At 36.5% G+C, this 16,238-nt stretch overlaps 1 protein-coding gene and 1 non-coding gene across 2 annotated transcripts in view; one reads left to right on the top strand and one right to left on the bottom strand.

Annotated features, from left to right (window-relative positions):
• Positions 1-16,238, top strand: part of LOC140158853 (serine/threonine-protein phosphatase 4 regulatory subunit 4-like) — a 161,403-nt gene that overhangs the window by 47,989 nt on the left and 97,176 nt on the right. The window contains exon 5 of the mRNA XM_072182148.1: positions 7,376-7,449. Coding sequence (XP_072038249.1) covers positions 7,376-7,449 — 74 coding nt within the window. The remainder of the gene's footprint in view (positions 1-7,375; positions 7,450-16,238) is intronic.
• Trnat-agu (transfer RNA threonine (anticodon AGU)) lies at positions 5,862-5,935 on the bottom strand. Its single transcript has one exon. It is a non-coding gene; the product is annotated as a tRNA-Thr (tRNA).

Below are 16,238 nucleotides of genomic sequence, written 5' to 3'. Positions count from 1 at the left end.
TTAGAATTGGCAGGCTGTATTGCTTGTTATTTAATAAGCTTACTATTACCAAGTATTACTTTAGTTAAATTAATGGGATATTTAGTGATGTAGTTTTGCACAATTTTTTTTCTTTTAATTTACAAATATCACCAATATTTGTAAATTAAAAGAAAAAAAATGAAAACATTGTACTTGTCCAAGCAACTCAAAGTGCTCTAAGCATGTTTTAAACAGATTAATTAAGTAGAGCAAAACACAAGTTCAATATGCCTTTTGTTTGAAGCAAATCGGACATACGGTTTTCAAAATATATCAATTTACATTTTCTTTGTATCTTATTGTTTTTAATCAATAATCAATAAAGTTAATGAGCTAAAATGACCGGAAAAGCTCATTTAAAACATTTATGCATTAATGCAAATTAGCTCTTTAATTATGCAAATATGCAAATTAGAGGGCGGCTTCACTATATAATACATTTGAACATTTGTGACATGATCTGATCCATGGGGGCCAAAGAAGGCATTTTTGACAAGTGAGTTACTGTAATTATTACATTATACATACAATAGGCTATCTTTTACTGAAAACACCAAAGGTCTAGCATACTTGGTTCTAAAGTTATGAAGTTTTTTGATGTCTATTTTCTCAAATGTATTTTATTGTTTTTTACTCCATATTTTTTTACCTTTATCTCAGTTTCAAATTTGCCGCCTTTGGCGCCCATGGACCAGATCGTGTCACAAATAAACTTGAAACTAGTGTACCCAATTGACATACATGTAGAACAGCTACAAACAAACAAACAAAAAGAGAAAAGAAAAACACTTAAATTTAATAACTTCTGGAGGTTTTAGTTATTTTAAATTTTTGAAATTTGAAATACAATTGTGTCATCCGATTTGTAAACATGAAAATTGGACAGAAGGTTTAATAAGTTAAGTAACAAGGCTGCAGGCTCAACACGCCCTATTGATTGTCACTGATTTCAACATGTCTTAAGCCTTGTATATGCTGACAACTACATTATTCTGCAAAAGAAACTTACAATTTAAATCCCATCATTTTACATTAGATCAAACAAAGTGAAAAGGTAGCAACTTATGTGTTGATTCTGACTTAGGTTCCCTATGCATTTTAGCTCAGTGCTAAGTCAACATAACCCTCACTTTAGTTCACACCATCTCATGCTGGGATCTCTCTGTTAACCTTTCATGCTCGGACTTTCCGTGAAAAAAATTGAAGCAATATTTTTTTCGAAAATTACAGAATTTTATGTTTTTAGCCTTATATTTTAAATCTGCTTGAAAATTGCATCAAAATGAGTACAAGCAAGCCTAGATTCGGTGCAACGGTTCTTAGGATTTGTGGGTTATTTTTTTTGTGTGTGTAATATTCCGTTCAGATAATTGCATCAGGCATGGCATGTGTTGTATGAAATGTATAATATTTGTAACCATTACAAATGCAGTGTACCATACCTTTTTACATTGTATATGGATTGACTTGCGGGCAGTGACATTTATGATGAACTTTGCTCAAAGTTTTGAGCAAATTATTTCAGAGATAGAAAAGTGGTTACATTTGTTAGTTTTAAAATGAGGTTTGTTTTGATAAAGAAGCCGTCAAAGATTTACAGATATTAAGTTTAAATGTAAAAGAGAGGGAAAATGTCAACAGGTAGAGCTTTGAAGCTGCATGGGAATTTGCTCACATAATTACATAATAGTGTAATGTACATGTAGGTACTTGTATGTGGGAATTTTTGGCAGGTAGTTTATTTTGGCATGATTCTTTGTGATTGTAGTAGTCATAAGTAGAAAAGAATATAATTGAAGATAGAATTAAACAGACTAGTTTGACGTCCTGTCAACCAGACCAAAAATGCCATACTGCAACCAATCACACCATGCCATTGCCCTGACATGACGCAAACTAATAATTTTAATTCGGTCTTCAATTCAGGGGCTGCGCCAGGGTATTTTGATAGGGGGGGCCAAAAAATTGTGGAAATTTTGTATGCAGCGCGACGCAGGGGGGATGTGCCCCCCTCAGAATTTAGAAAATTTTCAAAATGAAAGCACAAATGAAGCCATTTGATGCATCATTTTCACCCTTTTTAGGGTTATTTATTTATTTTCCAACTGCATATTTTTATGGATTTCATTCACGGGCCCGACTTTTAGCCCGCTGGTTTTAGGCATGGACCTACTTAATTAGTAAATCCAGCACCCTTTGGCAACAAAATAAGTTCATGGTACAAATGTGCACGAAGTGAAATATTGTGGAAATGTTAAATAAAGTCGCGCGAAAGCGCTAAAAAATTTGACACTTTTTAGGCTAAAATGACCAAATATGAGGTTACTTTTTATGCTTTTTCAGATGTACGCCTCTGGTCGCAACGCGGTGTATGTTAAGTCAGTTGCATAATATGCCGTTTTTTAAAAAATATAAATTGGCACGATAAAATTGTATGAATGGGGGGTGTCTTGAGGTTGGAAATATTTCAAATTGAAAGCCGCAATCAAGAGTATAGGCGGAGGTAGTCGCCCCTATGATCACTAAAAGCCGAAAAGGTCCACTTTGCGGCGAAGCGAGTGAAAAAACCCATTTTTTATGCTTTTTCAGTCAGAAATGGACAAAATTTGCCCATTAGCGGCGAAAGTAGTTGGGAGAAGGCAAGAGAGGCCATGTGACTTTTATAGGGGAAATTTCAGTGCCCAAAATATAAAAACCAACAACTTTAAAACCGCGTAGGTCAGCATTCCACAAGGGGCAAGATGTCCGAATAGGGGAAGTTTCCTCCTTCTAACCATGGCCAGGGAGGGGAATGGCTCCTTTTCTTCTTCTCCCTCCTCTCTTTCTCTCCCTCCTTTTCTCTCCTTCTTCTCTTTCTCTTTTCCTTCCTTTTACCTCTTTTTGAAAATCATAGGGGGCAATTGCCCCTTGCCCCCCCTGTGGCGCCGCCACTGCTTCAATTATAACTTTATACAAAACACTGCGAGGGCTCAGTGTAATACTGCCTCATCTCCATTTGGGCTCCTCCATTTAAAATCCACACTACCCCTGTGGAAGATATGGGAAATATCTTCCACAGGGGGAGTATGAATTTCAAATGGAATTAGCACATTAGGCAGCTCTATTTGAATTTCATACACCCTCTGAGAAAGATTCAACCTGAATCTTCCATAAAGGGAGGGTGAGTTTCAAAAAATTAATTTAATATTTAAAATTCATACTCCCCCTATGGAAGATATTTCCAAAATCTTCCACAGGGGTAGTGTGGATTTTAAATGGAATAGCACATAAGCCATTTTTTTCGTTCTGAACATTTTGACACCAAAATCAATTTTCGCCAAAAATGGAGATGAGGCAATATTCCGTGGAGCCTTCCAACAGCTATTTGTTGCTCCGGGTGGACACACTTGTTTTCTGATGGGACCAGTGAGTCTCAAGCAAAATGCTCAAGCTAAGCTAAAATCTTATAATAAGCATGGTGGCCTGTATGAAGAGAAAACTAGAAAGAAACAGAATGAAAAAAAAGAGTTAGGAAAAGTAAGGCCATTCCTAACAAATCAATTTTTCTCTTAGCCCTTGGGTCAAGAAATGAGAAATTGGGAATTCTCATTATGCCCCTGATTACCTTCAATGTAGAAATAAACTGCATCATAATGTCAAAACATAATGAACATTTGCAAGCAGATGTACACAACGTAATATATTTGCTATATGTGTAATAATAGAACTCGGTCACTGGTTCCACTTTCAGCCCACAGTGGTCAGTTTCGTGTTATTCCTGATTTTACATGCTTCATTTGTGTCCTATAATACTAATTAATATTGTTACATTTAGGTCAATTGATAGAAATTCCAGGAAGGTAATGTACTTTGCTAAGCAAGCACAGAAAGAAATGAAATTATTGCAAAGCTTGCGTAGGTTTACGAACTACAAATGAAGCGTGCATTTGAAGAAGTGGTCAAGTGCACTTAAAATTATAGTAGTTTTAAAATACTTCAGTAACTTGCATTTATGAAATTAGCTTATAAAGTCAAAGTATACTGGACAATTTGCAACTTGTCATATAAAATAAATTAAGCTTCTGGAAACAGGAAACCTTAAAAAATAACCTGAATTGTTTAAGATTTTACTCTTCTGGACCTCATTGGAATTTATCAGGTCTAGTTACAGCATTTTGGGGAATCCTTAGCTATAATCTTTTATTTTTAAGGGTTTTTTTTATGTTGAGACACACCCCTGCCTGTAATAAGCCCCTCCAGTCGAGTACAGTAAAAACACACTGTTTACTATCCAATTGAGGATGCACCTTCCTGCAGTGAATCAACATACCTTCCCCACACACTCATTTACGTCATCCTGCACCTATCCATAGACTGGACATTCCACGTTTAGGTGTGTGTCCCTGGCCACCACAAATAATGGCCTCATTTGGCAGCAAACATCTACCCCACCTTCTGACACTCTTGACACAAGTGCACAGGAACACAATGAAGAGTTATTTGGGAGAGGTTAGGGTGCCAATGGAGATGCTTCCAGAAATGAAGTGCTTTTCTTTCCTTTTTTCTTATTTTTTTTTCATTATTTTGCATTTATGTCATAATTTGGTTAAAAAAAAGTAAGGCAGATAGCATGCTAGAGGAACCAAATAATTTCTTATTTGTTTGACATAAATAATAGAGCAACAAGGTCATTGATCTAGCATGTAGTTGCAGCCTATACATGTATGTTAGTGATGCGTTTGATTTTTTTGTTTTGGTACTGCTTTGAGTCATGAAATATGTTGCACACATAATTTCATAATGCATCGTTTTATTATATACCAGTATCAACCTTATTCTTTTGCCCCTTAAGTTACGTAAAGTCATAATATAAAAGAGATCTCGGCTATCCATGTCTGGGAAAAATATCAGCAGATGAATCTTGCAGTGGAATCTTGTCTCCGAAAGTTGTCGTTGTGGAGAAAATTTAAATTTTGGTTGCCTCAGACAATGTAGCTTCAGTTTGCCAAAGAGACTCCCCTTTGGGTTACCTACAATTTTTAGCCCATTTCTCAGCAAAAATCATTTTTATAAATAACTATGAATAATATATGATTTGTCAGAAAGCCATTTCAGAGGGCATTTTGAGACAAAATGTTCTAAAATTGTATTATTTTCTGTGGATTTTATCCGAAAATCATCTTTAAAAAAACTAAATAATTTGATAATAAAATTAACAAACTCCAGAATCACCCCCAAAAGTTGTGAAATCGTGGTGGCCATATTCAAGTCGTAGAAAGATATTTCAAAATGCCTAATTAGAATACCAAATTGGTGAGTGCGGGTAACCCACACAGCCAAAATTATATCACAGATATTGGAACACATCTGTGGTTATAGCACTTTTAAAGTGTAACTTGCTACCAGAAGTCATCTTAATACAGGTTCCCACATAGTGTACTTGGATACAGTGGTGCTCTTGAGTAGTAGGTTTTGCATGGCTAGCGAAGTTAAGTGGTCTTTTGTCAACTTGTTTTTTTTTTCCTGCGGTTTAGAGAAATATTCTTTTGTGTGAATGTCAAAGAAGTCAAGGCCTCCAATTTCAAGCCTTGTCAGGTTGGCTTTGTGTCCATGCTATTGTCAATATCTTAATATTTGCAAATCTTTTAAGATTTAACAATAAAGATTTACTTGAGATTTCAAAACAGCAAAAAACCAAAAACAAAACAAACAAAAAAATGAAATATTACACCAATCTTTCCCTGAATAAGATACCCTAAATAAGATTATAATAGACTGAGAAATAAAGTTAATTAAATATGAGAAAGGTTTTTAACACAAAGTCTCCACATACATAAATGACAGCCAGTAAAAAAATTTCACTGACCATCCAGGATTTGAACCTGGAACCTTCGGATCACTGGACCGATGCTCTACCAACTGAGCTAATGAGTCAGGTGGAGAAAAGTTGTGATGTTATTATCTATAAGCCTTCAGTTCAATACCTGCCCTCTATTATCTTCTCATCCCAGAAGCTTTAAGAAAGAGGTTTGGAAATCATTTCGAAATTATATTCGAGACATAGAAATAAAGCTAAACTATGTGGGAAATTAAATATGCCAAAATCTTCAAGGGCCATTTTGGCCCTTAAGTTTCAGAACTTAATGGGCCCTCATCATTTTCACTGGCCTGATGTTACACTGGTCCATATATTTGTGACACTTTGTAAGACTTAAAATCAACGACAGGTAATGCCATGCCAAGGTACACATGTAGCATATCAACAGGCCTCTTAGTATTTTTCACGGGTTTTTAGCCAAAGGCCCACCTTATTGCGAGCACTTTTAAACAAACTTAAGTCCAGTTTGGTATAAATATAAACTTCTTACTGAGTGGCACAAATAGATCTAGATGTTCTGATAGATTTTATTACGATTTCCCCTGCAAGGAAAGATTCATCGGTGTGATTATGGCGTGAATTTTTGGACATTTTTAAAAAGGTTGTGAACTTCTTTGAATTCCACCCAAAGGGTCCTTTCTTAATAACTGAAATATTATATCAATTTTGATATTCAAATGCTAACTGGATATGGCCATGGGCTTTAAAGTGAATAATGTAACATAATGGGTAGGCTATCAGATATATCAAGTTGTAGTGAATATGTAATGGCAAAATAGCCGAGTCTTTCAGTAAGTGCTAGTTAATTCTTATTGCCAGATTTAAGAGATAAACCAAAGTAACAAAAGAGTAGTCACCAAACAAACCATTACAAACTTCTGAAGCTTGTTCTTGTCAAAATATTGTGACAAGTTATAAATTTATATTACAATTAATAGTAATTTCAGCAAAAGAAGTATTTAGTGCATGTATACAAGTAAGGGTACAAACCAACAGATCGGAAAAGCCCTGTGATACATGTAGAAACCATACCTGTCAACAGTCTCGATTTTCCTGGGACAGTTCCGATTTCCGAGTCTGGTGTCCTCTAAAATTGGGATGTCCCGATTTCTCGAAACTAGTCAATTACACACTAGTACATGTAATAGTATGTTGCATACAAAACATCGATGTTAGTTTGACCAACTTCTGGTTTTGTTTCAGATGCAGAGAGAGGGAGTCTGCTTTGATTAGTTATTTTGGTCTTCATTGATATTTTGCTTTGCTTTGCACCCTGAAGAATATAGATATTATTTTCTTTACAAAATATTAAATTGAATTTTTCATTTTTCATTTTTGTAACAAGTTCAAGCCTTCTTTTCTTTAAATAGAAGATTGAAAATACAATGTGTCTATCATTATTGTAGCATAATTAGCATTTACCATGTCACAAAAAATCTTTGAATATGTTCCCAAAAAGCTCATTTTCTCTGAATTATCTATCTGATTTCTTCCCAGACATTGCAGACAGATGGTTAGAAGTTCTACTTGATGTTATCACATATCTACCGAAGGATATCATCAAGAGAGATGTAAGTACCACTTATGAACACACACACCCCATACCCCAAACCCATCCTTGGAAAGACCTGCAAACAAGGACCTACAACTTAACAATGGAGGATCTTGCACACCTGAAGCTAGGCTCCAAACTGTGGACCCACTCCACTTAACTTTTTACTGTCCAACCTTTTACCTGACTTTACACAGGCATGTTGTCTGCAAAATGCTGGTAGGTACAGGGAAGCGTGGACATCCTCTGTTGCTGGGTGTCCTTGTTTCCTCTGCTTTGGAATTCTCAATTCTCACACCCACTTAAAAAACTAAAGCGTGGCCACAGACATAGCAGCAGGTATATATGTTAAGGTATTTTACTCAAGACTGAACCCTCACTATGAATAGCATTGATAAAATCAATCCTTATAAACTTTGGGAGGCATTCTGGTGCACATGTATCCTTTGGGATGAACAAATGAAGAGGACATAGTCAGTGCTTTTAGGCAGTATGTATGGGCAAAATCCCATACATGTAAGTAGTCAAATAACTGATGGGTCTTTTACAAGGTCAAGATGTCCTAAAGTCAAGAACTTGAAGGAACGTAATCAATTCTGGATATCATGATTGTGTGAGTATAATAATGTCTACCTTGGTAACATCTAGCTCATTAGGGTTTATTAATACCGTATTGTTTGTAATAAATGTCCGGGGGTTGCATTTTTCCAAAAGTTGGGCTTAACAATGGATGATCTTGCACACCTGAAGCTAGACTCCAAACTGTGGACCCACTCCATTTAATTTTTCACTATCCAAACTTTTACCTGACTTTACACAGGCATGTTGTCTGCAACATGCTGGTAGGTAGAGGGAAGAGTGGATATCCTCTGTTGCTGGGTGTCCTCGTTTCTTTTATTTTCGGATGTTTATCCTCGTTTGCAGGTCATTACAAATGCACCCCCACACCCCCACACACCCCTACACTCACATACTTATGGATTTTGGGGTGATTGGGTACTCAGCCTCAGCTGGTGCCTATCAAGAAATAGGATGTATGTCATATCTGCAAACTGTTTGACAGTGTTTGTCCATCACTTCTCTGTATAGAAGATGAGTGTTTTGAAGCAAGTGGTGTGAAAGTCAATTTGGTTTAGGCCAAGGGTGGGCAACATATAATATTGGAGATAGAAATCTAAGTGCCAAAGTCATTTAGTTCAGACTAGGGGTTGGACCAGTGAAGATTTTGTACCCTTCCCAGAATCCTTTGTAGCACAATGCATCACCTCATTTCATCAAATGATACTCCAGCCCGGGTACTCCTATAATACTTTGTTCATGTACCATTTGTTGAGAATCGACAGGCTAAACGTTGGTAGATAGTCATGAAAATATTTGCAAGATCTGGATGTGTGCTGTTCATTGAGGTACATTTCGTCACTATTGACCCATATTGAGCTGGATTGTAAGTAGAGAACATTGAAATGTAAGCAATGCATTGTGGGATTTGTATGATATCTTCTCTGGGGTAGGACATCATTATATGATCTGGTGTGCTGATTAAGGCCAGAAAATTCTCACTTATATCATTGGACTTGGTATCATGAAATTGTTGAAAATTCTTGCAGAAATATGTGAGATTTCTCCTGACTGAGAACTGGACAGTGCTGAGAGCTCTAGGGATAACAACAGGACAAAATGTACTACCACACACTTGATCTGGAATTAAAATGGAAATATTCATGTTTGGTTGGGTAGGGTATGCCGCTGAGAATTTGAAAATGGACCTATCCATATACCGAGAAATTTGGACCCATCATAGTACCAAAGGTCAATGTTTTGGGCCAAATTTAACACACATTTTAACGCAAAGTTTTTACAACTATCCCAAAATTGTTGTCAATTTTCACATTTTGTTTACAGTTAAGCAAACTTGGGCAATTTTTCATGAAGTAAATGGGACAATTTTGTGAAAATGATGCATCCATATACCAAAATAGCTCAATCTAAAATAGGTCAAGTCAAGTGGATAGGTGATATGTCAACTGACCAAGTGTCATGCTGGTCAACCAGGTGGTGCTTTATATGAGAGAGATAATTACATGACAGATGGACCCAACATGAAATACAAACACTGAACCTGTCAAGAAGTTCCGAGCCTGTCAACCATATACAATACTTCTACTATCTATACTCTTCTTTCTCCTTCCTGACACAGGAAGTCCACAGTTTTGTTCTTGCTTCTCATTAATTATTTATTAATAATGGTAAAATATAATTTCTATGGGTAATAAACCATCATTTATCTTTATCACACACAGCACCGGATATTTGACCAAGTAAATGCTCTTTATGCATAACTATATGCAAAGGTCTACTCCACAACCCCACACAAAATTTCAGCATTTTTACACACATATGTACCGAATAGCTAATCTTTGATGATTTTGAATAATAGAATTGGATAAAACCTCAGCAGGTGAGCATATTGGTAAACAGTACATAGCAAGTACACCTGAACTGCATGTTTGAAGGGGTATGCAGAGATATGCCTTTGACCTGCTTATTTCGCCTTCATAGTTTCATGCATTTCTATAATAATCATTGCTCATTTCTTGAGAACCTGTACAATGAATTAACTGAAAAATTATGGGCTATTTCATTTGTGTGTTTTTAAATAAAATATACTTCCCATAGGTGACCCCCCTCCACACACATACAGATCTGAGCAAGAAACAGTGGCAGTTTCACATAGATGCAAAGATCATTGAAAATTTTACTATTTTGGGCAGAAATTGGAACATTTTTGAAATTTAGTTTTTATCCCCTGATATTGATTTTCCCATAAATTTGTAAGAATCTCATTTTGCTTGAAGTGACACTCACCAGTATGATGGAATTTAAGAGTGCATAAAGGAAAGAAGGAAGGAAAAAGTTGTTTGCTTCGGTCTGGTTTCGAACCACGGACCCCACAAACCACGGATCCCACAGGTGCTGCCAACAAGACTGGGGATAGCGAGCCATGAGTGCTGACTTGGCCTGATCAGGCGTTTTTGTTTGTATTTGTGTGCTCAGATCATTGCACAATCGCATCAGGAGGGATGCTTGCTCCATGCTGCTAGCTGTGGTATTTAGCAGTGTTAAACTGTCAGGGTTTATGAGTACAACTGCAAGCAAGTCAGGTTTTGGTCCAGTGGTTTGAAGCAGACTGTCCCCATAGTGGCAGTGTTTTCAGCTTAATAATTGAGTGGCATTAACTAATCATATATGAGAACTTCAAACTGAATTTAGACAAGTTGAAATGTTATTTCTGTATAATCAGGCTTTCCACATCATCAAATCAGCGAGTTCATGAAACCCGATGCTACTTCATGTTGCGTCAAAATGACTGGGTACCATACCTGTGAAGATGTTCATTAACCGCAACACTGCCCGTGGTTTCTTGCTGTCGGAAGTTACAGAAGAAACGTAAAAGGAGAGAAGGTGAACAAAGAAGTCACTTGGTTCCTCTGGGATTCAAACCTTAAGACCCCTTGCGTCCCAAGCACACAATCACAGACTGGTAGCCACAGGGGTTTTGCTGGCCTGGCCAGCGATTCCGTGCACATATAGGACTTGGGTGATTGCATCATGACGTCATGTGGGATGGATGCATGCGCAGTCGTTGGTTATCCTTGTGGTATTTACGGGTGTTGGGTTTAATGACAAGATCTACTGTTTAAAATGTTATTCATGTACCAGATGCAAGTTTCTTTGCGGAAATTGAGACAAAATCAATCTGTTGTTGTGTAAACATTTCAAATGTAAAACATTACACAGACTATGTTTATATTTAACATACAGAATATAACCATCTTGCTTTCTTTTCAATGTATAACCATTAGCATAGATGTTCTGAAGAAGCCTACAATTAGGCCTATATTAACTGTATTGTGAGGAATATGTTACAAATTACTGACAGTCTGTGATTCTTAAGTACATATTTTCAAATATGCCTGAAAACATATATCAGAGAAGGGTATACATGTTTGAATCAATTCAGTTTAAAAAAAATGGAATTCTCAATTCTCACACCCACTTAAAAAACTAAAGCATGGCCACAGGCTTGGCAGCAGGTCTGTTTAGGTATTTTACTCAAGACTGAACCCTCACTATGAGTAGCATTGTCTGATAAAATCAATCCCTGAAAACTTTCAGAGGCATTCTGGCACACATGTATCCTTTGGGTTGAACAAATGAGGGGAACTTAATCGGTGCTCTTAGGCAGTATGTATGGGCAAAATCCCATACATGTAAGTAGCCAAATAACCGATGGGTCTTTCACAAGGTCAGGATGTGCTTAAGTCACTTGAAACTTGAAGGAAGCGTTATCAATTCTGGATATCATGAGTATATGTCTACCTTGGTAACATATAGCTCGTTAGGGTAACTTATTAATAAGCTGAAAAATACCCATGAGTCTCGCAATAACAACAGTGGAATAATACTACGCTTGACAAAGACACATGTGTCCAGAAATTGCAAACAATAACCATAACAACAACACAAACAGATTGCCAATTTCTTTCATCTAAACAAAGTCATGATTTAAGGGGGGGGGGGTGGCCGTGTGTCCTGAACTCGCCACCCTTAGCGTTACATGACAAATATTATGAATTTTTACACCAACGGGTTTCTAATTAGATTATCTCGACAATCATCAACCCTAAACTAGCAAAAGTATACATTTTTGGAAAGCTGAAGGCATAAGCAATTCAAATATATACATTTCAACTCATTATACAGGGTGACTTGCAAGTTATACAGGGTAAAATAAAAAAGATTTTGATAAAAAATGGGTCACTCAATGCATTGCTTATTACCAACTTACAGTAATAAACTGGAAGTAAACAACATTCATTTGGTTAGAGGATATGGAGAGCCAACTGACTTTGGAAGAAACCAAAATCACAGTGGTTTGGTAATCTCGGAATATAGGGTGTCCCAAAGTATGTTAGATTTTTTTACAATTCAAAAAATTTTGAACCTAAACATTTTCCCCCTAACCCATAAAGAAAAAATATGTCCATATTTAGGTTCCTCGTCAAATTTCCCTTCAGAAAATCTATACTTTGACTATGATAGGATAAGTAATTAAAATTTTACAGTAACTTTTAGATTTTGAAGACATCTGCATTACTTACTACAGTGTTTAATATGACAGCGGGTAGTTTTGTATGGAAAAGTTTGTATTTTCTAGACTAAACCAATCATAAATTATTAAAAACAATTAGTAGAATTGTTTAGCTGTAAGGCCATGAGTGTTTTAGATGCTAAATAGAGTACAAATCCAATTTACAGCCTTTACAGAAGCAGATTACACACTAAAAATACCAATCCCATAGAGTTTGTGTGTACCACATCCCCCACCACCACATCCCCCACCACCGCCACCCTGCCCATTCTGAATTCTATGAAGCACAGTGTCAGTATTAAAAAAGTTCAAGTATTTCTTTTTACAGGGTTGAAAGTACATTTTATTTAGCAATAAAATGAGACCACAAGCATGACAAATACCTTCTTGCTTGACAGAGATATCATCATTTGTTTTGAGTCGACTTTGGCAAAATGTAACGTCGCCACCTTTTTTTGGTGGCGAGCTCAAGACACACGACCGGGGGAGATAACTAAGCTAAATTCCACAAAATCTTATGTGTGAAATCAAAATGATTAGCAAATGTCTGGGAAGATGCTTCTTGGATCCCCAGTTTCTTCCTTCCTGAGTATACCATCTACATGTAGTGTTATCCATCTTCGTACAGTGCTGCAATCTTGCCAGTCTTGTGCATTACAAAATATGCTAGAAATGGCTTAAACATTGTAAACATTGTACGAAGAGCGTTTTAGAAATATCTTCAAAGATAAAATAAAAAGTGTGTCAAATGTGAAACTTTTATTAGGTTTTATGTTATGAACTCTTGAGCCAACAGAATAGCAAAGATTAATGCTGTATTGTACGAGGAAATGTTTAAAGGCATACGCACATGTATACATTGGGAAAGTTTAATAAAATTTTACATTACTTTATTATACTCCACAAGTTCTGTTTTGAGCAAAATGTCTGCTCATGTATTTGACAGCTCAATGAACATTACGTATATCAACAGTCTTTTACTATTGGCATAAATGAGTGTGGTTGACAAGTGCCTCAAGTCCAAATTGAATGTTTTCATAGACAATAATGGTACAATACATGCAGGGTTGCCACAAGTTGTTAGGATTGGACGCACAGTGGGCGCCATGCTGAAGCGGCATTCGGTGGCTCACAAGTAGCCCAGTTTCTACCAGTGTTCTATCATCTGAGATATCCAGCCCTATGATGGATGGTGATCCCAATTACCAATATATGTTCGAACAACGATTATCTTTACACTTACAAAATATTTTAACTATGTTTATATTAAAATAAATCTGATGTTTATACATACTCATTGTAATTCATCCTTTGCCAGCATTATACCTCTAAAGGGGCCAGAGAAGATTTATAGGCGATCCCATACTAGAAATTTCAATTGAATGAACACAGCTGTCAACAGCGTGGTGATTCTCTGCGTACACTGTGTGATGAACGCCCGTGTGTGCGTAACGCGGAAGTGAATCAAACCTAGCCAACTCACTCAGGATTGGTTAGTATTTTCTTTATTGTATCCATGGTCATGCGTTTGCGTTGTACTTTGAAATACGCAACGTACAAAACCTGGCGCATCACGTACAGCTGCTGGCAGCTGTGTCCTTTAAATTGAATATTTTACTTTTAGTATACTGATTTCTTGTACTTTCAAACTTTTATTCCTCATTCAAATGTGGGTCGATAGTAACAAAAAAGAGCTCATTTGAACAGGGTACCGATGTTCTTTTCAGGGATCATCTCAAAATGCTTATCGACCCAAGTTTCGGACATATTTTGAATTTTGAAAATCGCATCTTTGGAATGGGAATCAACAGTGAAGAATTGTGTGAAACTCTGTGATTACTAGACTGGTTCTCAAGTACCTGGATGTTTCAGTAGTATCATGGGACTGCTTATAAATCTTCTTGGGGGGGGGGGGCTATAATAGGCAAAGGTGTGTAGCACCCTCTGGTATTGGTCTTCAAACCATAGACATCCACAGTGTTTGTGTGTTTATGTTTTGAGAGCTTAAATTCATACCAATCTCAAAAGGCTGTGAAAATAAGCAAAATTCAAGGAAATTATTCTCCCTTTCGAAAATAAAACCCTGTGTCTTTCAGTTTTTAAAAATGACAACTTTTTTGGAGGTGGTGGCAGGGCTGTTGAAAAGGAGTCCAATTGTGTGGGTAAGGCCACCTTTCTGGCAACCCTGAATACACAGCAATTCGCATTGCTGTGTTTGAACATATGAAGACATTCACACTTATGCATGTTTTGCTTAATTTAAAGTATGAGGTCTTGTTTGTTGTTACTGCGAGGCATTTTCACCAGTTCAAATTGAACATGACCAAGGCAGTTAAGTTAACTTAGCTAGTGCCCCCATGTCATACTCATTACCCCTCCGGTTTTCAAACATTGCCAAACCACACAATCTCCACTGGTGGCAAACAAATTTGCACCACGTACACCTAAGTTCACTTTTCAAGTTTTAGATTGTATAGGGGTAAAACTTTCAATTGTGACATCTTAAAATAAACATATCTGAATGCTCTCAAGCCTCTCATACATGTACTTTTATCACAAAGTGTAAAATTATTTCCACATAGTAGCTGTACTATATTTTATTTAAATATAAAAGTGTTATATTAAAATATTATAAAAAAATCTTGAATTTCTGTATAATTATCAAACTGCTACTGTAACAGCAAATAGCGATTGCACACATCGTAATTCTCAGTTTGTAGCATCTGGTTTTATATAATCTATACAAAGACAATCGGATGTAATAAGAAAAAGTCTACGCCTTTAGGATTTCCAGATTATAATCTTTTTGCCGAATCTGTGCATTGCAGGATGACAATGATAAGATGGATGGCATGTTATAAACAACAACAAAAGACACTAATAATAAAAGAAAGTACAGTTCGCTTTTATAGTGATTACTCTACTGAAATGACAAAGTCATATTAGCCTCATTTATCACAATATTTTAAAGTACTATTTTCAGGGTAGAAATGAAAAGAAGAACAATAATACTAGTCCATCCCGTGAGTGACGCCCTGAAAACCTAGTACTGTATATGTGGTGATTTTTGCGTACAGTTATTTTCGCGATTTGGAGTGAGAGACACATTTTTGGGATTGCCTGTTCCTTCTGTATACTTGTAATACATTATTGCATATATTTTGCGAGGTGTTATTTTCGCGGTTGGAGCTCTAATCGCAAAATTCATGAAAATAAAACCCTCACGAAAATTACCACTTATACAGTTTACCAGGCATGTTCAGATGGTTGTAGAATTCTTGAGGACCAGCATACTCAAGAATTGTGATTCCTGAGTCAAACCCGAATGGACTGCATGTCCAAGTGATTCTATTGAAGACTGGAATCCTCTAGTTTGGGATGCTTGATGACGTCAGCGTTGGTATTAAAACAGGAAGCTTACTTCGACCCATCTTATTGAGTGGCACGTAATTGAACCATATTAAATATAATTATACCAAGGTCACAGATTAAAGAGGAAGCCCTGCCAGAGCAGTTCTTCTGGGGTGAAACAAACCTGCGTGGTTATCAAATTAATCAGTGACAAAGTTATCTTTGTATTTGACAGGTTCTAATTAATGCAATGACATTATAATATCAATTAGCACCTGTCAAATTCAGAAATAACCTTGTCACTG

Source organism: Amphiura filiformis, chromosome 1, assembly GCF_039555335.1.
Source record: "Amphiura filiformis chromosome 1, Afil_fr2py, whole genome shotgun sequence".
Classification (NCBI taxonomy): domain Eukaryota; kingdom Metazoa; phylum Echinodermata; class Ophiuroidea; order Amphilepidida; family Amphiuridae; genus Amphiura; species Amphiura filiformis.
The sequence above is the reverse complement of the archived record's forward strand: the minus strand, read 5'-3'. Positions and strand labels throughout refer to the sequence as shown.